General features: G+C 45.2%; 2 protein-coding genes across 4 annotated transcripts in view; one reads left to right on the forward strand and one right to left on the reverse strand.

Annotated features, from left to right (window-relative positions):
* On the reverse strand, positions 1-14320 carry pik3cg (phosphatidylinositol-4,5-bisphosphate 3-kinase, catalytic subunit gamma). 3 transcript variants are annotated; one of them, XM_027007524.3, is made up of 11 exons: positions 14183-14320; positions 3533-5535; positions 3173-3238; positions 2833-3058; positions 2637-2740; positions 2251-2397; positions 1816-1906; positions 1588-1718; positions 1240-1351; positions 655-812; positions 1-560 (listed from the first exon to the last, which is right to left on the reverse strand). In XM_027007524.3, exons 2-11 carry the CDS (start codon positions 5525-5527, stop codon positions 279-281), a joined length of 3312 nt encoding a protein of 1103 aa, XP_026863325.2. In that variant the 5' UTR covers positions 5528-5535; positions 14183-14320; the 3' UTR covers positions 1-278. The 3 variants fall into 3 exon arrangements, with proteins under 3 accessions (XP_026863325.2, XP_026863324.2, XP_026863326.2); XM_027007523.3 differs by lacking the exon at positions 14183-14320 and adding an exon at positions 6371-6573; XM_027007525.3 differs by lacking the exon at positions 14183-14320 and adding an exon at positions 5953-6356.
* The window catches only part of nampt1 (nicotinamide phosphoribosyltransferase 1), a 15030-nt gene continuing 2323 nt past the window's right edge, over positions 14236-26942 (forward strand). Inside the window, exons 1-9 of the mRNA XM_027007526.3 lie at positions 14236-14368; positions 20651-20807; positions 21404-21507; positions 21948-22076; positions 24115-24273; positions 24388-24524; positions 25256-25481; positions 26398-26517; positions 26639-26779. Coding sequence (XP_026863327.2) covers positions 14315-14368; positions 20651-20807; positions 21404-21507; positions 21948-22076; positions 24115-24273; positions 24388-24524; positions 25256-25481; positions 26398-26517; positions 26639-26779 — 1227 coding nt within the window. The 5' untranslated portion in view covers positions 14236-14314. The remainder of the gene's footprint in view (positions 14369-20650; positions 20808-21403; positions 21508-21947; positions 22077-24114; positions 24274-24387; positions 24525-25255; positions 25482-26397; positions 26518-26638; positions 26780-26942) is intronic.

Below are 26942 nucleotides of genomic sequence, written 5' to 3' on the forward strand. Positions count from 1 at the left end.
TGAAGTGGTACATGTGAACACATTTTAATGACCAGTATAAAAATTAGAAAGTTACAAGCTGTGCTGTCTGACAATTTGAAGCCCAAGTATCTATGTACGTATGTGTGTGTGTGTGTATATAATATATGAAACCCCCCACAATCCGTCTGATAATATAGAAAGTTACAGCCATTATGTATATAAAACATAAAACAATGGTGCCTAAAAACTGTGGACATTTTTTAAAATGATAAAATACTCTGGAAAAGGCTTCGTACGTGTGGCTGGCTGTTCCCTGCTCAGGCAGACCGTTTCTCCACGCCTTGCTTAATTCCGAGCACCAGATGCAGGAACCAGTTGAACTGCACCGTCCAGCCTTTATCCCGACAGATCTCGATCTGGTCCAGGAAGTGTTTTTGCGCCTGGTCTTCGCTGCAGCCCACGGTCAGAGCCTCCCGGATGTACTCGATGTCCTCCGTGCTGGTCAGCTGTGGCATGCCAGTCATCAGCATCATGGAGAACAGAATGATCAGCAGGTTGGTGTGGTGACGCAGAGCCAGGTAGGCCTTTACACACACATCCTGCATCAAGAACAAACAGGACCGTGATTAACAAAACACACGCGCGTGCACCAGCACCCCTGCAGGCTGTGGTGGATAAAGCAGGCTTCTGCACCTGAAACTGCAGGAAGTTGGGACTGCTTTTCTTTCCTGTCGTGCCCATCACATACAGGAAGTCAGGTGTGAGGACAAAGGGGACGCGTTCCTTGCTTATTCCCAAGAAGCTCTTGTAGTTTCCAAGAATGTGTCCAAAATCAATGTGGAAAAGGTTCCCTGAGTACAAAATGGTTTCATTAGCTTAGTATAAACTACAACGGCATCATATAGCGCAGCAAAGGAGATGCAAATATACATTCACTTATTGGCGAAACGAGAACAAGCATGTAAATGAGCATGTAAATTAGTGTGTTTCAGTCACATCAGTCGGTTATGCACTTCCAAATGAATATAATGAAATTATTATATTGTCTCATTATCCAAACATACTTTATATTCCTGCTGTGAAGAATAAATCATGGGTGTTTACAAACAATGCAAAATTCTCAAACCAGTTTTGAGCTTTTCAAGGTTCTGAGTGGCTATTTAAAGAACCGACGTGTCAGTCTGAGAAACAACTGTTGTGTAGTGTAAAATGAGAGGCTGTTTTTATATGTATGGGTATTTTGTATAGCTCAAAATAACTTGCTGTAGGCTGTATTACCAGACTCTGTGATCATGATGTTGTCATTATGGCGATCACCGATGCCCAGGACGTAGGTTGCTACGCAGTAACCCCCACAAGAGTAAACAAATCGCTCGACTGCCTGTTGAAACTACAGGAGGAGGGGGAGGGAGAACAAGACTCAGTGGTTTTTCTTTCCCCCCCCATTAGTCACATTTGCATCATGCAAACACGGACAGCAAACAGTTGTGGCGTGTGGCGCTGCTGGTGTGTGGCAGACAGCTTCGCCACTGAAGGGAAGTTTCTTCAGAAGGAAAAGCTGGCTGAAGCAGGAAGTGCACCCAGAGCCAATTCCTTTCCATCCAGCACAAACAGCGGTGCACTCACCTTATCCTCGCTCACACATCTGTCTCGCAGCCACTGGTTGAGGATCTCGTCTTTAAAGGCGCCAGTGTTACCCACAGTGCTCTGTTGGATGTTAGCAATGGTGGTGGCGTCCTTCACAATCTCGATCATTCCTAAACTCAGCAATTTGTTTGGCTTGTTAAACAAAGATTATTGATGTGAACTTCCTTAGGAATACTGTACAAAACATGGAAAATTTAAACAACCTACCAATCTTATTTCCAGTGGAAATGCAGCCGTAGGGTAACAGGGACAGGTCCAGTGACTCAGTGTCCCATATAGACTCCATAATCAGCAAAATCTGCATCAAGGATAAACAAAGCATTCTCATTTTATTTACTGGCTCCGTTTTACTTTATTTTTGTTAACATAATTATTTTTATTTTTATTTTTGACTTTGAAGCTAAATTCAATAATTATTGAGAAAATAATTATATAACTAAGGTGTATTATTCAATGCTCGATTTAAAGTAATTTTACATTAAATTATTTCTATTTTTACTCAAGTGACAGACTTGTGTATGTCTCACAGCTCTGGTAAAATCTGGTAAAATTATTTTTTCTTTACTTTTCTTTTCTAGTCATTTCTACTCAACAGTGTGTAATAAAATAAGATCTACTGTGTTCTTTAAGGTGAATTTCCACCTGCAGTATCAACATGTCTTGGCGAAGGTCGTCTCCGTCCTTGAAAATGATCCCAATGCTGTCGTTTGTCAGAGTGGTGGGGTCGGCCCTCTTGAACTGTAGCCACAGGGGTTTCTTCTTGGACGCCATCACCTTGCACTGTTCAATCTGATCAAAACATCGGTCTCACCCTAGAGCAAGAGCAAGTCTCGAACTACTGTTCTGAGAACAGCTAGAGAATATCAAATGCATTTTTAGGCAATCAATTTAACTTATTTACTCATACCCATGAATATCATATTGGATATCACAGTTTCTAAGATCAAACCTTCCATCATAAATTATATTTATCTGCATACTTTTGCTTCTCATTTAAAACAAAAAAACAATGGTTGTAGTTCACCTACCACCAGCGCTCCGGCCCGCAGACTTGGGTCATACGGCACTTTAAAGCTGTTGGGCAAACCAGACACCTGCAGACTCTCCAGCTTCTGGCGCAGCTGAAAAACAACTGCCGTGTCCCGTTGGATTACACAGGGAGTACCGCGTGGGATTTACACAGTAAGACACGTTTAAATCCGAACTCTGAAAAGTAGAAGTCACCTTGTGGAGATACATCGTACTTCTCAGCGGACACGGCCTTGATGTCGCGGGTGACCTTCTGCAGTGCCTCGGTGATCTCCACCTGCTTCCTGAAGTCCTGGAGCATGGCCTCACCACAACCGCGCAGGTAGGCCTCTAGAATCACTGCATACCTCTGCTGGTAGTGCATGGACTGAGCTATCTCGCTCCGCAGAAACCAGAACAAGAAATGGCCAATCCGCTTACTCTGTGAAGAAGGGCGGATCCAGTTTAAAACGATGCTGGCAGAAGAAACCAGCCGGATGGATGGATAGGCGTACGCACGGTCACCATGCTGTGTTCAGGCCACAGAACAACTCACCCTGAGTGCTCTCTTTAGCAGGAGCCTGGCCAGAGCACTGTCATGATACGGTTCAAACTTCACAGCCTGGAGAACAAGAACAAGACCAAACCTCATCAGACTTAACACAGTGTTTTACATTCACCCATCTGAGTCAATCATGTTTAGGGTACGAGAGGTACAGTCCAACAAAAATCAACACAACACTACTGATCTGAACACACAGAAATCAACCACCAATAAGCCTGGCACTCAGTATAGAACAGACAGGAGGAATTTGAAAAACAAATAAGCCTTATTTAGCTATTCAAACAGACAGTTTGTTCAGCACTAAATTTGTAAATCCAAAGAAATATTCTTGTAAATCATCATGAGACCTACCTGCACCAGTTGCAAAAGGTAACGCAGGATATCGTCATCTCCAAGCGTCTCAAGCTTTCTGACAGCCATGGTGCGCACGTTGGCATCAGAGAAATGGCAGTCTAACAGCTGCATGGCCAAGCCCACGTCGAGCGAACTGCGTTCCCACGCCGTGCTCCTCTCCAGCAAACGGTGGGTGATCATCACATCTTCCTGTTTCCCCCACTTCACAGAGCCAAGAAATTTGGGGTAGGCCGTGGGAAGGCGCGTGCACTCCTGTCTGAAATGCCAGAGAAGTTCTTTGTCCTCAATACTCAGTGGATGCAAAGGATCTGTGACCACGATCTGTTCAAACTGCTTCCGCAGGTGGTTAGGCATCTCTCTGTTTCCCCTCTCTTCTTCGCCATCAGAAGACTCTCGAGAGTCCCGACTCTTAGGCAGAGCGACAGGGTAACAGTACTTGTCTAGGAGCACTGTGATTGCCATTGACGTGGTCTTGTTCGGGTTGGTGGCGGACGTGAGCTTGTCTGCGTTCACGCTGCTGTTGTCTTCAGTCTTTTCCGGCATCTTCCACATGTGCAGGATGAAGTCTCCCTGCCTGAGCAGAGACCTGTGGTCCACCACCAGCAGGTTGACGTAGTACAGCAGACGACCCTTGTTCCTGCCGTCGTGGCCAGTGCTGTCCTTGGAGGCCTGAGTCTGCGCTTTGCCACAGGACACTTGGAGGTTCAGGCGGGATCCTTTGGGAAGGTCTCTGATCTTAATGTTGAATTCGAGCCAGACGTTCCACAGAACCTCCTCGGTGAAAGGTTTGGGCAACGTTCTCTCCTGAGCCAGCAGCTGCTGGCCGTGATAGATGCTGGCCTCCACAAAGACGATCAGCTCTGAATTACGAGGCAGGACTGGTATATCAATCCCCAAGATTTTGACTCGGAACTTGCGATTGCAGTCCCACATGGAGATGGTGAACACCCTCTCATGGTCTTTCTCATCGATAGTCAGCTGCTCGTGAGTACCAGCAACCCCAGTGCAGTCATCCACCTGTGACCAGTCCTCCTTGGGAACTACGTCCTGTTCAGGGTTTGGAGGAGTTTCAAGCACCAAATGAATTTCTTCTCCACTTTTGAGGCACTGTCTGATCCAATGGAAATCTTTGATAGCATAGTTTCCAAAAATATATTCCTCTCTTCCACAAACCCTCAGGACAAAATCTGATTCGCTCACATCCTCTGGCAGGCCAAGTAATGCCCTTTTATTGGCTGTCTTCAAGAAAAAGCTATGAAGAACCTGAACAGGTGTGTCCTCTATAGACACCTTTATTGTCTGACTTGAGGTATCTTTATGTATCACAACCAGGATGTGACTGTTTGTGATTTTGCTTAGCAGATAATCAGGTAAAGGTTTGGTGGTTATCCAGGGATCCACAGAGTAAAGTTTAGGGTCTCTGTCAGCCAGTTCAATCTTACGAGGCGTGAGTAACTTCCTGCGTGTGAACTCCAGCTCATCGTCATGGACATTACTGACATCAGTGACATCATATCCTATAAGGTAATTCAGAAATTTCTGATACTGGATGGATTCTTCAGACGGTTGTGGTCTCAGCACCAGATGAATTTTTCCAACATCTTTTTTGAGAGCTTTCCAGTAACGGATGCAGTCCAGGGTCTGGAACACCTGGTGCTTATCATAGATCTCACACCAACTCCCCTTCTTTTGGTAGAGGAGGATGCAGTGGTCAGGTGAGTATTTCTGGTAGAATTCAGGGCACAGGTTGGTTGTGACAGCCCTCAGCCATACCTGGGTTTTCACCTGCTCCACGGTCCAGTTCCCAGTCACTGATAACTGCAGCATATCAGGGTTCTTGGTTATCTTGTTAGTGGTGGGGAGCAGAAACTCCATTGCTAAATGATCCATTTCCATGCATGAGTTTGATGTGAACGCCTTCATTTTTCTTCTCCTCCTCTTGTCTTCTTTTCTAAGGACTATTGGAGGTTCATCATCACTACCCTGCTCCATAACCGATACTGAAATGTTTAGAGAGAGTCAGATGAAGCATTACTGAAGGACACAGAGACAGACCATAACCATAGAAGAGCTTAGAATTTATGACCTTGTTCAAATGTACTCTTCAAACTTTTTAACCCCCCCCCCCATGTCCTTCATAACTTGGTTAAGTTTTACATTTGCATAAATACTTCTTCACATTTTTACTAACTTTTAGGCCAGCCTAAAATTCTGAGAGCAGGTTTGGCAAAGTGTTTTTGATATAAATATGTAAATCAAATCAAATTTATTTATGTTAAGCTTTTCACAATTTATTGTCACAAAACACCTTTACACATGTCCAAAATGTACAAGGCATACCATCCCAAAATGCAAACATCTGGAAAGAAAAGTAATATTACTTTAAATAAACATAGTTTTATAACATCTATCCAAACCTCGTGATCCCTCGTGCTACTTTTTCTGGTTTGTTGGATTTCATCTATGAAGGAGCCTTGGAAGTGCATCTTTAAAGGATGCGGTACTTGTGCAGCACTGCGACAAAGGAAGGAAGTCGCAAACAGGAAGCAGTTCAAAAGTCCACACAGCTGCTCACCCGCGAGTGAAGTTCAACCAGAGCGTGCAACTACCGTTTCAAACGTCGAGGTGGAACACACTGCACTGCCCACTGACCTGAATAAAACGTGTAAATATGCTACTGTAGAGTCGCGCACGTTCAAATCCACCCGAGGAAAACACTAAACCAGGCCGCCTGGTGTGCGTGCGCGCGTCTCGCCTCCTTTACAGTCGCGCGACACAAGTAACGGTCTCACAGGAGGCTGCGATCGGTGGCGCGAGGAACCTGAACACACTCACCCTTCAGCAAGCCGCGAGCCAGATACGCCGCCTCCGGTGGTCGAGCACACCGCGAGACATGGAGGCGGAGGAAGTCCCGTTAAACACGCACGAACCTTGGAGCACTCCTGAGCTGTCATGCGCTCCGAGCTTAGACCCGCGCCCAGCCCCGGTGATGACGCTGTAGCCACGGGGAAGAAGCGCGTGCTCACAGCGCCCAGCCCTGGTGATGACGCTGTAGCCACGGGGAAGAAGCGCGTGCTCACTGGCTAGAGTATAACGCGACATCATCCATGTTTGTAGTCTCTTCACGGGGACGCGCGAGCCAGGTGTTTGTTCGCGCGCTAATTTGGCATCAGGTTAACATAATGTAGCTGTGCTCTACCTTTACCCCAGTTTATACAGTAAAATATGACATAATGCTCTTGTGTGTGTGTCTGTGTATATATATATAGAATAAGAGATTCTAGACTCATATATAAGTATGACATTATGCTCTATTATAGGTAGCGCATATATATATGCGCTGCCTATAATAGAGCATAATGTCATACTTATATATGAGTCTAGAATCTCTTATTCTAGGATAATCTTGGTGAGTTTTGTCTAAACGTATTGCATGTAGTTTCATAGCTGAAAAACGAATGAAACCCAAACATGGCGTAGAGTGAGAGGACATCTTACTTTTGTTTTTGTAATTGCTCATTTTATTGGCGTGAATATTCATGGTACTTTGTCGCCCTCTAGTGTTCAGTTTTGTCGCGGATTCGCAACTTCTTCCTGAGCAAGTAAAATGTAGATTTGATTTAATATGCTGGTAAAATGCGAATAATTGAAAAACCAATGATCATCTTCACTAATGCACTATATAATACAAATACTAATTAATATTTATTAGGTGAGATGCAGGAAACGATACAGTGGTAATATAGATGCAGCCATTTCAAGTGTTATAAATATTCAAAGAAAGGAATATGGAAATTTAGCTAAATATCAGGGACTGGCAGAAGAAACAGAGAGAACATACAGGATGTCCAGTGATCGGGACACTTTGGGGCTGTGACCCCTAACAGACTAGAACAAGCCCCAAGAATGATCTCATTGATCTCAGACAAGAAGAGTACAATCCCAGGAACAGTGAAAGTACTGCACTGCACCCTCAAACTCCCAGACCTCTGATAGATCACACACACACACACACACACACACACACACACACACACACACACACACACACAAAAAAAACAACAACTCCCAGACCTCTGGTAGATCTCTCTCTTTCTCTTTTTCTTTCTCTTTCTCACTCACACACACACAAACTTCTGGTATAAGGCCTGAGTGTGAGGATAAAGACAGGAATTATTTATGTAACATCTTTATACATATAGACACATCTGTACAATTACCCACCACACCTCACTGGTTAGTCTAGTGAGTCTAGTGCTACACAACCACCACTAGTTAGTCTAGACTACAGGACCACCAGTACCCTCCACACACCAGGGCCCACCGCACACCAGTGCCCTCCACACACCAGGGCCCACCGCACACCAGTGCCCTCCACACACCAGGGCCCACCGCACACCAGTGCCCTCCACACACCAGGGCCCACCGCACACCAGTGCCCTCCACACACCAGGGCCCACCGCACACCAGTGCCCTCCACACACCAGGGCCCACCGCACACCAGTGCCCTCCACACACCAGGGCCCACCGCACACCAGGGCCCACCGCACACCAGTGCCCTCCACACACCAGGGCCCACCGCACACCAGTGCCCTCCACACACCAGGGCCCACCGCACACCATTGCCCTCCACACACCAGGGCCCACCGCACACCAGTGCCCTCCACACACCAGGGCCCACCGCACACCAGTACCCTCCACTCACCAGTGCTCCGGCAATGATGGTGGCATGGCCGTGGGTGCTGTGCTGTCCCTAAAGCCACTGCTGAGAGCAGAGTTTCCTGTCATTCAAAAAAACACAGCCAATAGTGTTCCCAAATAGATGGTCTAGAATTGACCATCAGTAGAGAGCTGGAAGACAGCTAACACAAACGGGGCATGTCCTCAGATCTGGAACTGCACCCTCACATGGATGTTTCTGGAGTCATCTGACACTTAGACACTGATAAATGTTCCAGGATGTAACGCTGAAAATGAACTGAAGAGTGATGAGAGCTTGAAAACTAGTCAGACAAAAGACCTGTGGATGAATATACAAAACTTCACACAAGGCCTTACTCTCAAGTGAGGACCCAAAGACTGTTGCTAAGTATTGAACAGTGTTGCTAAGAACAGAACAATGACAGTGCAAAGTGTTTTTGGTAGCTTCATACCTTGCACTGCTTGCATAGTGTAACAGTGGGCCAGTCAACACAAAGCACTGGGATGTCCATGCAACCTAGCACAAGTGACAGTTTCACTCATTTAAGGAAATTTTAACAATTTCCTAAATAGGTGTCAGAGGGCTGTGTCTGTTTATACCGCAACATCAAAAGCCCAGAGCAATGAAGTATTTTCATCATGGCCAGAGGCATTTTATATATATATATATATATATATATATATATATATATATATATACAAAACAGAAGGCCGCACATGTGTGATAATTCCACTGGGTCGCAGAACACACAATTATGACCGTAGACAACAGAACTGACATCCTTTATGATGAAACCCCACCACTGTTTAACTTAATAGAGGGTTTATGTGTAATGAAACATAATAAGGTCCATTACCTGATATAGGCCAATATCATTTTACTACTAATTTCTGGTAAATGTTCTGCTTGCCCATATTTTTTGGTTTAATGTGGTAATGTAAAGGTATAAGATATTTTTGTTTGCAGCTTGCAAATATTAACATTTTTGTGTTTAGCTGTTGCCCTTAGCACCAGTGGTTAAAGGATACGAGATGAGTGATGTCATTGCTAAGAAGAATCACCACAGCCTTTATAGTCAGAAAGAAAATCTCACTCCTTGTTTCTAATTTTCTAGGTTGTTTGTTAATGATGTCTATATATTATTAATATTTCATCCCATATTATCCCACATATCATGTTATGATCATGCATTATGCTTTTTTATGTTGAATAAATTACAGTTTTCTGGTGCTTAGAAAGGAACACATTTATACCTTTTTGCACTATGGAGTTTTTCTCTAACCTCTTTGACCTCTCTGACCTTTCTCCACTTACTCCAGGTTGAACCCTTTTTGATAAGCAGAATACTGTACACAATGATACATTTTGTTGACATTTAAAAATTTGCTCAAAGTTCCAACTACTGCAGAAAAAGGCAGATGTTTGTGTTTAGATGAGTTAGTAAGAAAGTCTTTGTTTGAATAGAATTTTTCTAGACTGAGTCACAGTGTGTTTCACAATGCAATCAAATTTACTCATAAAACACAGTCCGAGACCACCAATATAACAAATACTACACGGTTCACTACACGTACAGCCCACCATGAATCAGGAATAACCATAACCAAGGGGAATTAGATGGGTTTTAAGAGTCTGATAGTGCTAGAATCTGGGAGAAGTCAATCCAATGTGCAGATGCTTATACTGAAAAAGCCCTTTGATTTGAAATTTGTACTAGGCACAAATAAATTTAATATGCAATCTAAGAATCCTCACATTCTTATATGGGGACAGTAGGTCTGAAACTCAGGGGCCTCCTCATGTAGAGCTTGATGGTTTAGCAGCAAACCTTTAAATCAATGCTAAACCTCACTGGTAACGAGTGAACAGCACTGGAGTGACACACTTCCTGCCCTGGAGCCTAGTAAGCGGAGGAACTGCTGTGGTTTCTATGGCAAAATCTGTCAGACTTGGACGTACCTCTGGATAGTGGGATTTAGAGATCAGTTCCACTGGATAGAAAATGTTGGAAAGAAACCTAGATCCTGATTGGATATGGTATGCCATGTACTTTATCCTTGTTCTGGATGGATATAACTGGTGTACAGTAGCCCAATATGCACAGATGTTATCAGCATATAAATTGTTATCAGCATATATCTTGGACGGCTAGTACATTTGTTGCAGAATCCAGATACTGAGGTTATCTTTGAACACCTAAGAAAACTCTCCTTCTGATACTGACAGTTGAAGTTGGTGTTTATTAGTAATTATATATGTAGTTTTTATTTTTACTAATTATATATATAGTTTATATTTTTACTAATTATATATGTAGTTTATATTTGTACTAATTATATATGTAGTCTCCTTAATATGGCTTTGCATTTTAACTGTAAAAAGGCTTTTTGTCTTCCATCTGTCCTAGTAGTTGAGAAGCTCTTGTGTATGGACAGTCTTCAAGGGGAGTTCAGCTGAATCAGTTTCATTACACTTCTTCCTGTTTGGGTGCTCAGGCCTCTACTGTGTACTTCACCATCTAGTCATTCTGTAACCCACGTCCTGTAAATCACTCATAATGTGTATCACTGTAGTCACAGTCACAGTGGCGCTTCCATTAGTCACGAGGTTACGTTTGAGAGTTTTGAGTCTGAATGTGCTGAGGAGGAAGTTATGTTACTGCTCATAGTTACGTCTCTGATCATCATGTTCAAGGTCGTACAGTCTCTGCTCTGCTTCTCTTCCGTCTCATACTGTTAGTCTTGTCTTCCATCATCCTGGATGTGACCTTGCCCACGATGACATGATGCACCATTACCCCAGAGCCGGAGTGCTGTGTCCAGGACTGGAAGTGTGATCCATAACTCTGATGGATTATGGAAAGTGAGGGATAAGGTCATTTTTCCAGGGTTTGTCTTGAGAACGGGCCTTCAACATTGCCAGTTAGTAGTTATTAACGTCTCAAACTTAATTATGAATAAATGGTTCTCAATGACAAAGCAAAATAAACCAAGTATACCCACAGATCTGCAGGGTCCTCACTTTGTGGTTGTAACGTGATGAAAGGGAAACACAGACTGGAGAGAGTTAACCCTGTGTTTGCTGCTAGTAGAAAACTCTTTATAGTTATTGTATCAGGTGGAGAGGAATTATTTAACATTTGGACTAATATCATTTATTCGGAAAACTTCGTATTCCAAGTTTTGCACATTATCCAATATCCATTTTGGTGTAAAGCAGGTGTATGCAGTGCTGCTCCTGCCCGCCTTTGTCTTTACGCTGGCACGTAACTCGATATGTATCTATACAGCGCTCATTGTTAATCCGAGTTTCCCCTGGGCAAAGTCGCTGGTGTCACCTGCCAAACCAGTTTCTACTTTATAAATAATCCTAACTGATTTAATGTCTGCAATGAAGGTTTTATGTTTTGCATCTCTTTAATTCTAGGAACGATCTTGAACTGTGCCCCACTCCCTGTTGTCCGGCTCGTAATGATCCATGAGGATTAGTTTAGCCTGCTACTGGACGTTATCCAGCAGGTGTCCTTTTTCATATGTTCCTGATGTCTATGATTGCACATAACTATTTATTTTACATTGTGGTTGATAAGATATTCCTAGTGTTTGGCTACGGACACGTGGAAATAGAGCGCGATCTGAATAAGCACGTAGCGAAAATGCACAGAACATGAAACACCCCATTTTACCTTCAACACAGACACACCTCAAAAATACACTGCAATTACACACACACACACACACACACACACACACACACGCACCTCACAAACACACTGCGATTACACACACACACACACACACATCTCACAAACACACTGCAATTACACACACACACACACACACACACACACACACCTCACAAACACACTGATTACACACACACACACACACACACACCTCACAAACACACTGATTACACACACACACACACACACACACACCATAAACACACTGCGATTACACACACACACACACACACACACACACACACACACACACACACACACACACACACACACAGAGAGAAAGGCCTACGCTGCGATTTCAGATGGTGTGTGAAGTGTGGCATATTTGTGTTTAGGCTGACGCAGGATCCCTTTTAAGCAGAGATGCAACCTATTGGATAAATGCTCCTGGTGACTCGTCTCCGATAGCCAATCAGAGGCGTATATCTGGGTGTGGGCGTGGGCGCTGCCTTTCCAGTACCAGAGCTTCAAACGTCACCAGCGCGCAAGGGCGCGACGTCCCATCAGTTCAGACTGCAGAGCGTCCGGTCAGATGGATATTAGAGGAGATATAGTGAAACGGTGGTTTATTAAACGGTTGTAACGTCGTTCTAATACTGGAAAGTTTATCGGTTAAGGTGTGTGTAGGTTAACGTGTGTGTACCTTCTCTCCGTTGTCCGTTTTTTTTTTTTGTTCAGCTAATCTAGTCAACCGTCTTATTGCAGTGGACGACAACATAATTTTAAAAAATGATGACATTTTGAAAGTGTGTTAGTTAATGGAGTTGTGTTGCACCATAGACTGGAGGAAACAACAGTATGTGGGAGAATAAACTGGACTTGATTACATGAGTGATCCGTCTGTATGTCTGTAAAATACCAGACATTTACACTCACCACTACTGTAGACCTGTACACTGGAGCACTTACGATGTACCGGTATTGGTACCGTTATTTACCGCGCGTCCTGCTTTGGACCAAATGTTAGCTGGACGCTCTTATAAATGCATCGAATGAAAATATAGAGAATTGAATGAAAAAAGGTGTATTTTGGTAATAAACTGGCAGGTAGCTGTGTAGCTCGCTACCTTAGAAATACTACCAGTTAATGGATAAGCAGTAGATTCTTGTAACGGAGGAGGTGGTGGAGTTTATGAGATATTTACATAATCAGAACAGTGGTTCCTCTCACCTAATGCCTGTTTGTATTTAGGTATTTTAACTTGTTTTGTACACAGATGAAGTTCAGTTTTTTTGTTATTTTTGACAGGAACAGATCCGACGTGTTAGGAGGAGGTGAAGCTACACTGTCAGCTGAACACATTAACAGCGTGCTGGCTGACGGCTTTAGTCCCATGTTGGATATGTCTGAGAATGTGGACACAGAATAGATTAAGATGATTAGATTTAGATTTGTTCCTAGAAGACACACAACACGAGCTGTAGTAATTGGATGGTAAATGACAGCACTGTATTTATACCACTATAGTTTAGCTATACTACCTCTCACTGATCAGTGCTTGAAAATTATTTAGGTTTCCTGCTAAAGGTGAAATATATCAAATACAGTTGTTTATCAGACAGGGAATTTCTCATTATCTTTGTAGTCTTTTTTTTCACAATGTCCCAAAGGGTCATACATCTGTGCATGTTATGTGTTATTGATAAATGAGAGGTTTTGATTATTACTTTGATTATTATTTGATTATTTGATTTGATTACTGTGCACCTTTTATCCTGTAACGTGAGGGCTTTCTCTGCCTTTTCTTCTGCTACTGGTAATGATATTAATCCTTTTGATAAGAACAAATCCTCTGAGTAAAATTGAACCTGTACAGATTGTCTCAGACGGTCAGTCTCACACTGAACTAAGCTTTCCACCACTTGATATACCATCTGAAAATTTGCCTTTCTGATCTGAAAGATGATATATTTTTATTCTTCTAGAAGTTTTACTTTCACTTTTACATTGGTATTCTTTCATTCCACAAATTCCTCAAGGCAACTTCTTCATTCCCACCATCCTGCTTTACTAATAACGTGCTTTATAATCATTTAATGTGTTGTCATGACCGTCATTATGGTTTTACATTTACAAACTGTATATGTGCGTTTTAAACGTATGTGATCATGTATTACTAAACATGCATGAAGGCGTTCGTGGGCCTTAACTCGGCCCCGCCCACAGTGGGACGTCAGCGGAAGTTCTCCATTTACTTACCGGGAAACCCGACATAGTCCCGCCTACCGCGAGCTCCGTAGCGGCGTCGTTAAGTGCGTGTTAGGTTGCGAGTTCCCCGTGGAGAGCGGAGAGAACAACAGCTGTGACAGTGCGGACTGCAGCCCGGGGAAGATGGAGAAGCGGGACGCAGACTTCAACATCCTACTGGCCACCGACTCGTACAAGGTGAGCGCGTGGCCGTGATGGCCCGGCGGGCTCCTGCCTCCGTTAACGGGTTTGTGAGTGATGAGACGGGCGAGGTGGCTGCATCCTTGCAGGCCGACAGGTTTGTCCGGTAGCGCGATGAGTCGGTGTCACGCGTTAGGCCGGGCGCGAGAGGAGCGCTGGTGGCGCGGCCCCGTCTGAAGCATCCAGCACGCAGTTGACGCTCGGGAGGAGACGAGACGGGGTTTGTGCGAGGTGATGGATGATACTGGGTAACGTGAAATGAACCGGAGCGGAGACGAACGCGCGTGAGCCCGACATCAGCCCGGTTTGAAGCGTGTCGGGTTAGAGCCGGTGCCCGCGGGGCAGGAGGAGCTCGCTGACCGGACACACCGGAGTCGCATTCGCTCGAGAAACAAAAGCGAAAGCGCCCGTCACGCGCTTTCGGGAAACTGAAACTTTCGTTCTGGTCCAAGGGGCGTAGAGTTAAAAGGCGGATGAAGTGAATAAGATTGCAGTTCGCGCCCTGGTCACGTCTGCGTGTCTTATGTACACACGCGACGCTCCAGCCCCGCGAGCGCTCCGGTGCGGCACGCGCCATTAGGTGTGCTACTTATCTGTCCGTCCGCATCTCTGTTTTGGACTGGGTGATTTTTTATTTTTTTATTTTTTTTTTGCGTGGTGGTTTCATTTTAGTGCGCCGTCCCCATGCCCCGTACCCCCCCCCCCCCTCCACGCGCACACTGCCTAACCGCGGGTCACGGGCGCCAAAACGGGACGGTGATCCCCGGTGTAAATTTGCGCACCTGGAGAAATCGAAAGTGAAAAACGACAACGTGCAGAGTGAAAAGAACTCGCCAAGTCCACGAGTGCTGCAGCTGGGCGGATCATTAGCGCAGGTCACCCGGGACGGAGCTTCTGCCCCGTGGCACGTAGAAGTCTGAACTTAATGGAGGATGCTCGCCACTGGCTCGCGCAATCCGTAGGCTGGCCTGCTCCGTGTCTGCCTGACCTTCAGAAGATGCAAAAATGTTTAAAATACAAGAACTGGCAAAAGTGTGTGTCTTGAAAAAGGACCTGATGTTTTAATTAGCAAGATGTGTTGAACAAGAAGAACAAATACGCTTGTTGTGCTGTTAGAAACGGTCTGGCTCTTTTTCTTTAATTTGGACTTTCCGAAGTCTTTGCTCTAGCGACCCCAGATGGACAGTGCTGATATTGGGCACCTCGTGCCTGTGCAGTCGCCCTGCATTTGTTATTACAGACGTATAATTCAGGACTGTTATAACGTTCTGTTTTGCATTTGGGTTGTTGCTCATGTTCTGTAAATGCTTTCTTAAGATTCATGGTTCCTGTTGAAATGACACTGGCACACGGTGCATGTTTCTTATTTACCATCACGATTGTAAATCCATATTCAGGAAATGTTTGCTATATTTGACTCTTGTCCGTCTCAGAGACACCTGAGACACTAGCAGAGGTAGATACGGGTAAATTTGTCTGTTTTTATTGCTGAAGTGCCCCATCAGTGCCAAGGCTTAGTGGTAAACGCACAGATGACGCACTCTTGTTTAACTGTTATTATCAGTGACATTTTAAAGTAATAGTTCACAAAACCACCACAGAATTAGAGCGATATCTGTAATATTCACTTTGAGCGAGAAAACAGTCCATATCTGTGTAGGACTGGCCAGTGGAGCTCCGCTGCATGACGTGAAGACACTGTGGTGCAGCGCAGGTCTTCGTCACCTCTGTGATGTTCCAGCAGCCTGCGTGCTGTGCGGTGACAGCATTGTGACCGTGCCTGTGGAAGCGCAGGGTGCGTCCTAACCTACATCTCGGCAAATGGAGTCAGTTTGTTTATGGCATGAGTGGAATGAAAAACTCACACGATTTCATCCATTATCTTAACCCTGTAACGCCTGAATTACCTGAATCGTGTAACTCCTGGACTCTGTAAGTGCTAAATCTGCTCACTGTGGTGCAGTGCGTTAACGCCCATGGTTGTTTAAAATGTAAAAAAAAAAAGTATGACAATATGCATCATTGTATTTAGGTTGAATTTGTACAGCTAACAAATTTTGAAATTGAAAAGTAATTAATCTGCAAAGTATTAGTGTTGGCCTTTAAAAGCTAGAAAATAATTAAATGATTTTTGTTTTAATTTTACAGCAATTTAAAAAAGACAAACAGCAAAATGAAACATTTTAAATGAGAGAGAGAGAGAGAGAGAGAGAGAGCATGATTTACTTGTCCAGCGACGGAGGATCGCTGGGTTGTTTTGTTCAGACTGCGGGACGCTCCTGTCTGCTGTTCTAGACACTTATACTTTGGGTTTTATGAAACATGTGGGTGTTGTAGAAGTACTGACAGTCCCACACCAGGCTGAGGACAGTGGACCATGTGTGTGTGTGATGCTAGCGTGTCATGGCCCAGGCCTAATGCAGATTCTCCAGTGTGTGTGTGGGTTTGTGTGTGTGTGTGTGTGATCTAGTCTCTGATGTAGGTTGTTTATGTGCAGATTAGTTTATTTACAGGTCTCATAACAGTCGTCAGTTTACAGGTCAGTTTACATGTAGCAGTATTACTCTGGAACTGCAGCAGCACAGAAACACTGTTTATGTCCTTGTGTTGTGTGTCCTGGCATTTGATTGGATCGTGGAGGGGCCTTGGCTGGCCCTGGACCAATCCCGTGTCTCTGCTCTGGACGGGCTATGCCTCCCAGGGATGGACAGAGCTCCAGTGAAACAGTAGAAGCAAGTGACATTTAGATAGAGAGCAAGGGGCTGTACACTCGCATATGCACATGCCTACACACACACACACACACACACACACACACACACACACACACACACACACACATGCACGCATACACATGCATATACATATGCATGCGCACACATACACAAACACATACATGCATATACACACGTACACATGCATGCACACATGCGCACACACATGTGCACACACACACACATTCTCACAGATATGCACACACGCACACAAACACACTCTCACAGACATGCGCACACACAAATGCACACACACACATGCGCACGCACGTGCACACACATACACGCACACACACTCACACATACACACATAGCTGATGCACCAGCTGTGGTGAAATTCAATGAAATAGGATCAGTAGAGTATCTAGAACAGAGCATGGGGTCAGCTAGCAGAGTAACACACCTGTGTCAGATTATAACACACCTGTGTCACTGTAACACACCTTTGTCACAGTTTAACTCATTTATGTCACTATGTTGCACACCTGTGTTGCAGTGTAACAGGTACTGGCTGCTTTAAGGAGGCTAGGTGCCCAGTACTGAAACTCACCTGTTACAATTCTCCAAACATAATGGTCTATTGTGGTAGAAAGTGTTTCAAGGTGATATTTGACCTGCTAATTCTGACACTAGAAGATTGATATGGCACCACATTTGCTGTGTTGTTGTGGCCCAGCAGCAGGTAATGTGCTTGCAGTGGCCTGCACATGCTCCTGCACATGCACCATGTGTGTTCACCATGTGCTCTCTGTGCCATTGCTGTGTCCTCAACGCAGAGTGCACAGGATCTCCTTCCCTGCGCATGCCTGACTGAGCCACAGCTGTTCAGCTGACAGGGAGAGGGGAGAGAGAGTGTAAAGGAAGAGAGTGTGAGAGAGAGGGAGAGAGAGACAGGAGGAGAGAGAGCCTGAAGGAGAGAGAGAGAGAGAGGGAGAGAGTGTGAGAGACAGGGAACAGCAGAACATGAGGGAGAGAGTGTAAAAGAGAGGGAGAGAGAGACAGGAGGAGAGAGAGCCTGAGGGAGAGAGAGAGAGGGAGAGAGAGAGCATGAGGGAGAGAGTGTGAGAGACAGGGAGCAGCAGAACATGAGGGAGAGAGTGTAAAAGAGAGGGAGAGAGAGACAGGAGGAGAGAGAGCCTGAGGGAGAGAGAGAGAGAGAGAGAGAGGGAGAGAGAGAGAGAGTGTGAGAGACAGGGAGAGAGAGAGCATGAGGGAGAGAATATAAAAGAGGGAGAGAGAGACAGGAGGAGAGAGAGCCTGAGGGAGAGAGAGAGAGGGAGAGAGAGAGCATGAGGGAGAGAGTGTGAGAGACAGGGAGCAGCAGAACATGAGGGAGAGAGTGTAAAAGAGAGGGAGAGAGAGACAGGAGGAGAGAGAGCCTGAGGGAGAGAGAGAGAGAGAGAGAGAGAGAGAGAGAGAGAGAGAGAGAGAGAGAGAGAGTGTGAGAGACAGGGAGAGAGAGAGCATGAGGGAGAGAATATAAAAGAGAGGGAGAGAGAGACAGGAGGAGAGAGAGCCTGAGGGAGAGAGAGAGCATGAGGGAGAGAATATAAAAGAGAGGGAGAGAGAGACAGGAGGAGAGAGAGCCTGAGGGAGAGAGGGAGAGAGAGAGCATGAGGGAGAGAGTGTAAAAGGGAGAGAGAGAGACAGGAGGAGAGAGAGCCTGAGGGAGAGAGAGAGAGAGAGCATGAGGGAGAGAGTGTAAAAGAGAGAGAGAGAGAGAGAGAGAGAGAGAGAGAGAGAGAGAAGCCACCAGTCCTGTGTGCTATAACTGCTCTCTGTAACTACACAGAGTAACTGCTCTCTGTATCTCTACACAGTATAACTGCTCTCTATAACTCTACACAGTAACTGCTCTCTATAACTCTACACAGTAACTGCTCTCTATAACTGCACAGTATAACTGCTCTCTGTAACTACACAGAGTAACTGTTCTCTGTATCTCTACACAGTGTAACAGCTCTCTAACTCTACACAGAGTAACTGCTCTCTGTAACTCTACACAGTAACTGCTCTCTATAACTACACAGTATAACTGCTCTCTGTAACTACACAGAGTAACTGCTCTCTGTATCTCTACACAGTGTAACTGCTCTCTATAACTCTACACAGTAACTGCTCTCTATAACTCTACACAGTAACTGCTCTCTATAACTGCACAGTATAACTGCTCTCTGTAACTACACAGAGTAACTGCTCTCTGTATCTCTACACAGTATAACTGCTCTCTATAACTCTACACAGTAACTGCTCTCTATAACTCTACACAGTAACTGCTCTCTATAACTACACAGTATAACTGCTCTCTGTAACTACACAGAGTAACTGTTCTCTGTATCTCTACACAGTGTAACAGCTCTCTGTAACTCTACACAGAGTAACTGCTCTCTGTAACTCTACACAGTATAACTGCTCTCTCTAACTCTACACAGTAACTGCTCTCTATAACTCTACACAGTATAACTGCTCTTTGTAACTACACAGAGTAACTGCTCTCTGTATCTCTACACAGTGTAACTGCTCTCTGTAACACTACACAGAGTAACAGCTCTCCGTAACTCTACACATAGTAAATGCTCTGAAGAAAAGGTTATAAATTAATAAAGAACATTCGGATTATCCAGATGTGAACTTAACTATCAGTTTCTGGAGGGCTAAAATTTTCTAATCGGATTTATTTGAATGTTTAATATGTATGATAAGTGGGCATCTGAGAACTTAAATACTGCACAGTCAGGTTCTGACTTGGCTGCAGACTGTTTTGTATCTGTTCTCCTAAACATTTGTCTGCAGTGCATCTCAGACCAACAGCACGTCAGTGCAGTAACAGGAGCCTGTTTGGCTGAGGGTAGGAGACATTACTCTGATCCCAGATGCCTTTGGAAATGTCTTAGCCCACATTCCACCATCAAAGTAGGTGCATCAGAAATGTTCACAACTGATGTGTGAATTGAATATGAGATTTTTGATATTTGTGCATGCCACAGTCCAGTGACTGGGACGAAGGATGGGTAGTGACGCGGTGCGTTACCCCCTGCAGCGGAGCAAACCCCATTCAGAGTGCTCAGATGCTGAAGTACGTCCCTGATGAAAGCTTTAGCAGAGGGAAATGTTTTGCGATATTGCTGTGCTTCAGCCATGAAATGGCGCACATGAGAGAGTAGGTGAGAAGCCTGGTAGTGTACCGCTGGTATAGTGGTGTGCTCGCTGGACCCGGGAAGGTCCACACATGCCTGTTCTTGTTTGGATGACTTGCTCTGTTACCGTTCTGAGTATCAGTTGAGGGAGACTGTGATTTTCCAGATCCTTCCACACTCTCAGGGCTATTCCGAAGCCTCAGTCAGTACTCAGAAATGTTCTTCAGATGTGTTTTTGTATGAACAGATGGATGGAAGTGTTGGTTGGAAGTGAGACATGTTTCTCCTGGTGTGTGCGACAGTCTGCTAATACTGTACGTCTACACAGTACTGTGTGTGAATCTGAGCTGTCTGTCTCTGTGTTGCAGGTAACTCACTATAAGCAGTACCCACCCAACACTAGTAAAGTGTACTCCTACTTCGAGTGTCGTGAGAAGAAAACAGACCCCAGCAAGACCCGCAAAGTCAAGTACCAACAAACGGTTTTCTATGGCTTACAGTACATTCTTCACAAATACTTAAAAGGTATGGAACCCTACACACAAGCCAAGTGTACAGGCCTGTGTTTACGTCTGTGTACTGCTCCTGGGTGTCTGTCCCGTAATCTCTTTGGCCTTGGTTGGGAGTGAGGACATGAGGACGACCTTGGAGACTGTGAAGTTCAGTGATTATTAACGCTGTTGAAGTTTAATGTAGGATTTGTTACACCATCTGACGTCTGCCTACTCTGTAGTGAAATGTCCAGGTATGGGGGGGCGGGGCGGGCGGGCGGGCGTTGCTAGGTTGTTGTAAGACATGAAGAACATAATTGACCAGGCACAGCAAAGCCCCAGAGGTGACGGGCTACAGGGTGTGTGTTGGAGCTCTGAGAACTGAAGCAGCTCAGATGATCGTTAGAAGGACAGTGGATGCGTCAGGAGGTCAACGTGTCTGTACATATAACAACTCACTAGGACAAAGATGCACTGTGTGAGAAACCTTCCTAATGTAATAAAACAAGGGACTGCAACACACACACACACACATACACACACGCGCGCGCATGCACGCACACACATACACATGTGCGTGCGCACACACACAGACACAGACTCATTTGCGTTGTCTCTGCTGACTGCCAGGAAAGGTTGTGACCTCTGAGAAGATCCAGGAGGCCAAGGACGTGTACCAGGAGCACTTTCAGGATGACGTGTTCAATGAGAAAGGCTGGAAATACATTCTAGAGGTAAGGAGAAAATGAGAAACGGCCAGCAGAGGCTGCTGAGATCTTCAGCTCGGCTGAAAAATGCCCCTCACAGCGCTCACAGGTCCTCTGGGCTCAATTATGTTGGTCTACCCCAGCCTGAAGAGTTTCTGCACTGTGGTTATACAGAGTTCCAGAGTTAATAACATTTCAGGCTTTATTCGGTTCTGCTCTGTTCCACGGCCTCTGTAGGCCTCGCTGCTAACCACGTTCATTTACGTTGGGGTTTGTTTTTAGTGTTTTTTGTATTTTATTTACATAGGAGTTTGTTTTTAGTGTTTTAGTATTTTCTCATGTATTATGGCTACATATCAGTGTTCTCAATAAATTCAATTGTGGTATTACTGTTTTATTTATTTTCTCTTTTTTCCATGTTGAAATGTTTGATGTAAGTGATGGTCCATTGTGGTCTGTGTCTGTAGAAATACGATGGCCACCTCCCCATCGAGGTGAAGGCCGTGCCCGAGGGGAGTGTGATCCCCCGTGGTAATGTGCTCTTCACCGTGGAAAGCACAGATCCAGAGTGCTACTGGCTCACCAACTGGGTGGAGGTGAGTAATGTGGGTGGAGGTGAGTGATGTTGGTGGAGGTGAGTGTCCTGGGTGAGCTGAGCCCCATGACCCAGGCTGCCTTACATGCCTTGTGTCATGTGACTGTCTGAACTATGCTGTGTCATGTGACTGACTGAAATGCTGTGTCGTCCCAAAGCCACTACTTAGCCTGCCCTTGGGCTATGATTCTAACTGTAAAATTGAATAATAACCTTTAAAAAATGACAGAAATCATAGAATCAAATTTAGAAACAAGAAAATCTATTGTGTTTGTGCGAAGGTCTGATGATGATTGTCACCCTGACTGGGTGCGTGGAGAGTGTGCATCTCCCTCCGTGCTGGTGTACGGAGTGTCTGAGGGCCAGGGACGCTGACCTAGTTCCTCCACCATCACCAAGAACATTTAAGAGTCTAAACAAGAGCAGCTGAGACCAGTGAGATTGGGGCTGTAATCGGTCTTGTGTTTGTCTATCTCTGAAGGCTGCAGGGATAGTGTGAAGTAAACATGAACATAAAATTATTATATGACAGAACTCATGGTTCTATCATTTTTATCCAAAGCAACTTATGACTGAGTACAATTTGAGCAATTGAAGGTTAAGGGTATTGCTCAGGGGCCCCACCTTGGCAACGGTGGGGCTTGAACCAGCAGTCTTCTGACTACATGTCAAGTACTTTTACCACTGAAGTCTCACACACTCCTTATGGTTCTCCTCACACACACTCTTCACACACTCCTTCCAGTTCTCCTCACGTACACTCTTCACAGATCTCCTCATACACACACTCCTTATGGTTGTGGGATGAGTACATTCAGGTATTTTAGCTGCTGGATTAACAGGCCTGTGACTGCACTGCATTGGTTCACAAATAAAGTTCCAATTGCAAGATTGTGCAGAAAAATTACAACTGGATCTTCACTCAGTCCCACCTTAAAGCTACGTTAGTCAGAGGCTAAACCAAACATGAAATAGTAGGTGTGACCAAACGTGCAGTTTCACTTTGACATGAATGGGGTTCAGGCTTCCTAGTTGAAAGGGGGAAGAGTTGCAATCTGGTTATAATGGGTTTGGCCCAGTAAAGGAAACCACTGCTGTGACCTGCTGAATTAACAGTGTTTTCTCCAGCCGCCGCTATCTGGACTGCTTTCATTAGTGAGAATGAACAGCAGGTATTGACACCATGTGCTGACACTGTGTGATGACACAGCAGGTATTGACACCATGTGATGGCACTGTGTGATGACTCGACAGGTTAGACACTGTGTGATGACACAGCAGGGTTAGACACCATGTGATGGCACTGTGTGATGACTCGACAGGTTAGACACTGTGTGATGACACAGCAGGGTTAGACACCATGTGATGGCACTGTGTGATGACACAGCAGGTATTGACACCATGTGATGGCACTGTGTGATGACACAGCAGGTATTGACACCATGTGATGGCACTGTGTGATGACTCGACAGGTTAGACACTGTGTGATGACACAGCAGGGTTAGACACCATGTGATGGCACTGTGTGATGACTCGACAGGTTAGACACTGTGTGATGACACAGCAGGGTTAGACACCATGTGAAGGCATTGTGTGATGACACGGCAGGGTTAGATACTGTGATGACACAGCAGGGTTAGACACTGATGACACCGTGTGATGACACTGTGTGATGACACGGCAGGTTTAGATGATGTCAGCTCGACTGGCTGGACTGAAACAAAGCAGCACTCTGAACTCCTGCCCACTGGTGCGTCCAACCCTGTGGTGTAAGATGGTGTGACAGCCCGCTGTTCTCCTGTTCCGCACTATTGCAAACTCACTGACTCGTCCACTCAAATTAGCTAGACTGACCGGACCTGCACCAGGCAGTTAAGCTCTCTGAGCCCCACCAGGGCAGGGATGCTCTACTCCCCAGAGTCATCAGATCAGCATTCAGATCAGCGTTCTGCTTCTATCCCACCGCTGGTTCCCTGCCCTGTTCAACATAAACCCACATTTAAGATGATGGTACTGAATCTACTACTGTTCCTCTACAGACTATCCTGGTTCAGATCTGGTACCCCATAACTGTTGCAACCAACTCACGAGAGCAGAAGAAGATCCTGGCCAAGTATCTCATGGAAACTTCTGGAACTTTGGAGGGTCTTGAATACAAGCTGCATGACTTTGGCTATAGGGGTGTTTCTTCACAGGAGGTAAACAAACAAACAAACACTGTTCAACTCCAGTAACGTTCACAAATGTAATACCATCAATGCGAGACGATGCCTGACTGCACAAACGTTTTTCATTTTCACTTTCTCTTGTAGACTGCTGGCATTGGTGCCTCCGCACACCTGGTGAACTTCAAAGGAACAGACACAGTGGCTGGAATTGGAGTCATCAAGAAGTACTATGGCACCAAAGACCCAGTGCCAGGGTTTTCTGTACCAGCTGCAGAACACAGGTGAGGTTGGCCTGGGCATCTTCACAAGCCTTCCCAAAACAGAGTTGGGCAGACACATATCAGAGCCAGGGAACTCTGTAGAGGTGTAGTGTAACGGTGTAGTGTAGAAGTGTAGTGTAGGCTGTGTAGAGGTGTAATGTAGAGGTGTAATGTAGGTGGTGTAGAGGTGTAATGTAGAGGTGTAGTGTAAAGGTGTAGTGTAGGCTGTGTAGAGGTGTAGTATAGAGGTGTAATGTAGGCTGTGTAGAGGTGTAGTGTAGGCTGTGTAGAGGTGTAGTATAGAGGTGTAGTGTAGAGGTGTAATGTAGAGATGTAACGTAGAGGTGTAATGTAGGCTGTGTAGAGGTGTAATGTAGAGGTGTAATGGGCGTAGACTGGCCCACTGTTGATGAGGAATGGCCTCCTACATTTTCGGCCATTATTACTGCTTGAGTTAATGCTTTTATTATCCGAGGGAGTTAATGCTTTTATTATGCGAGGGCATTGTGGGTGATGATGACATATTATACTATATAATTATATGAAATGTTGAAATTGAAGAAAACTTTGCTACCATTGAGCTGGCTTATTCTTAATGTGTTTTCAGGCGCATCAAATAGGACATTGTGCTGCCCTCTAGTGGCTGTATTACTTGTTGCTACTTGAAAGGTTTTACTCGAAACGCCGTGCTTTTGTAAAGTGTTCATCACTCACCCCTTACCATCTGTGTTTAACCCCCACCCCCACCTCAGCACAATCACTGCCTGGGGCAAAGACCACGAGAAGGATGCCTTTGAACACATCATCAAGCAGTTTCCGTCCGTACCTGTGTCCATCGTCAGCGACAGCTACGACATCTACAACGCCTGCGAGAAGATCTGGGGCGAGGACCTGAGGACACTGGTGGAGAAACGCAGTGCTGATGCCCCGCTGGTGGTGCGGCCTGATTCCGGGAACCCGCTGGACACCGTCCTGAAGGTAACCCCCACCTGCACACATGCTTTTATTTATTTATGTTTGTTTGTTTGTTTTTGTTTAGGGCTTGAGAAAGGTCTGATCAGACTATTTGTAAAAATCCCCAAAATTGCAGTCAAACGTATCTGTAGCAATTCACTAAACCGATTGTGTTTATTTGTTTAGGAAGGTAAAAACTGCAGGATAGTTAAGTAGAACCGCATCACAGTTTTACAGGCCTGATGTGCTGACTGCAGGGTAACTGGTTGTTATTGCTGTATTTCTACATTCTCGTTCTAACCCTACAAGGACTCGCGTTTCTTAATGTCTGGGCACAGGTCTTACTTCTTAAAGACAAGGTGAAACACAAACAAGATATAACATAACTCACCTAGCAAGGTATCGCACGACACATAACAAATGATAACATAACTCACATAAGGTGTAACATTGCTCACAGATGTTCCGAAATAAAGCCTGATCACTGCACTGTGTATTGCTAATCCCATAATCCCAGTTTAGCATGACTTTGTCCTGTATGAGATTGTTGTTTATTCCTCTATCTGGACATCTTTCAGCAGATACAGTGTTGAGTGGTAGCTTTACAATGAGATATTATGATTAATGATTATTTATTTAAAAGAAAGAGAAAGGAAACGATGAAGGAGCCACGTTATCTGACACTATCGACAGCCACCTTCACCCTGGACCCTGGTGCCCGACTCTGGTGCCCAACCCTGGTACCCAATCCTGGTACCCGACCCTGGTGCCAGACCCTGGTACCCGACTGTAGTATTCTGACTCTCCTGAAGGCCTTGGTGGACAGGATCAGGCAGTTTAGTTGAAGGGTTTGTGGGGGAACCCAGATCTGCAGCACCTGTGTGAGGGGTCTCACTGCGCATAAGGGCTCCCATGTGACCATCACTGTCTTATTTCACAGGTCTTGGAGATTTTAGGGAAGAAGTTTCCCCCTTTCGAGAACTGCAGGGGCTACAAGCTGCTTCCACCCTACATCCGGGTAATTCAGGGTGACGGCGTGGACATCAACACTCTGCAGGAGGTGAGCTCAGCTCCTGCTTCTGACCTTCTGACCTCTGCTCCTGACCTCTGCTGAGGGCAGGACTGCTGGCCTTCCTGCCGGGCAGCATTCGATGGCATTGTGCTGTGTGACTGTCCTGTAGATCGTGGAGGGCATGAAGAAGCACAGGTGGAGCATCGAGAACATCTCCTTTGGTTCTGGAGGAGCCCTTCTGCAGAAGCTCACCCGCGACCTTCTCAACTGCTCCTTCAAATGCAGCTACGTGGTGACGAACGGGCTCGGGGTGAGGCCTTCCTGTCTCATAAACAGCTTTATTACATCATAAACTACTCCCTAAAACAGCTTTATTACATCATAAACTACTCCCTAAAACAGCTGTATTACACCATTAACTACTCCCTAAAACAGCTGTATTACACCATTAACTACTCCCTAAAACAGCTTTA

The sequence above is a fragment of the Electrophorus electricus genome, chromosome 11 (assembly GCF_041902795.1).
Source record: "Electrophorus electricus isolate QZ-2024a chromosome 11, ASM4190279v1, whole genome shotgun sequence".
Lineage (NCBI taxonomy): Eukaryota > Metazoa > Chordata > Actinopteri > Gymnotiformes > Gymnotidae > Electrophorus > Electrophorus electricus.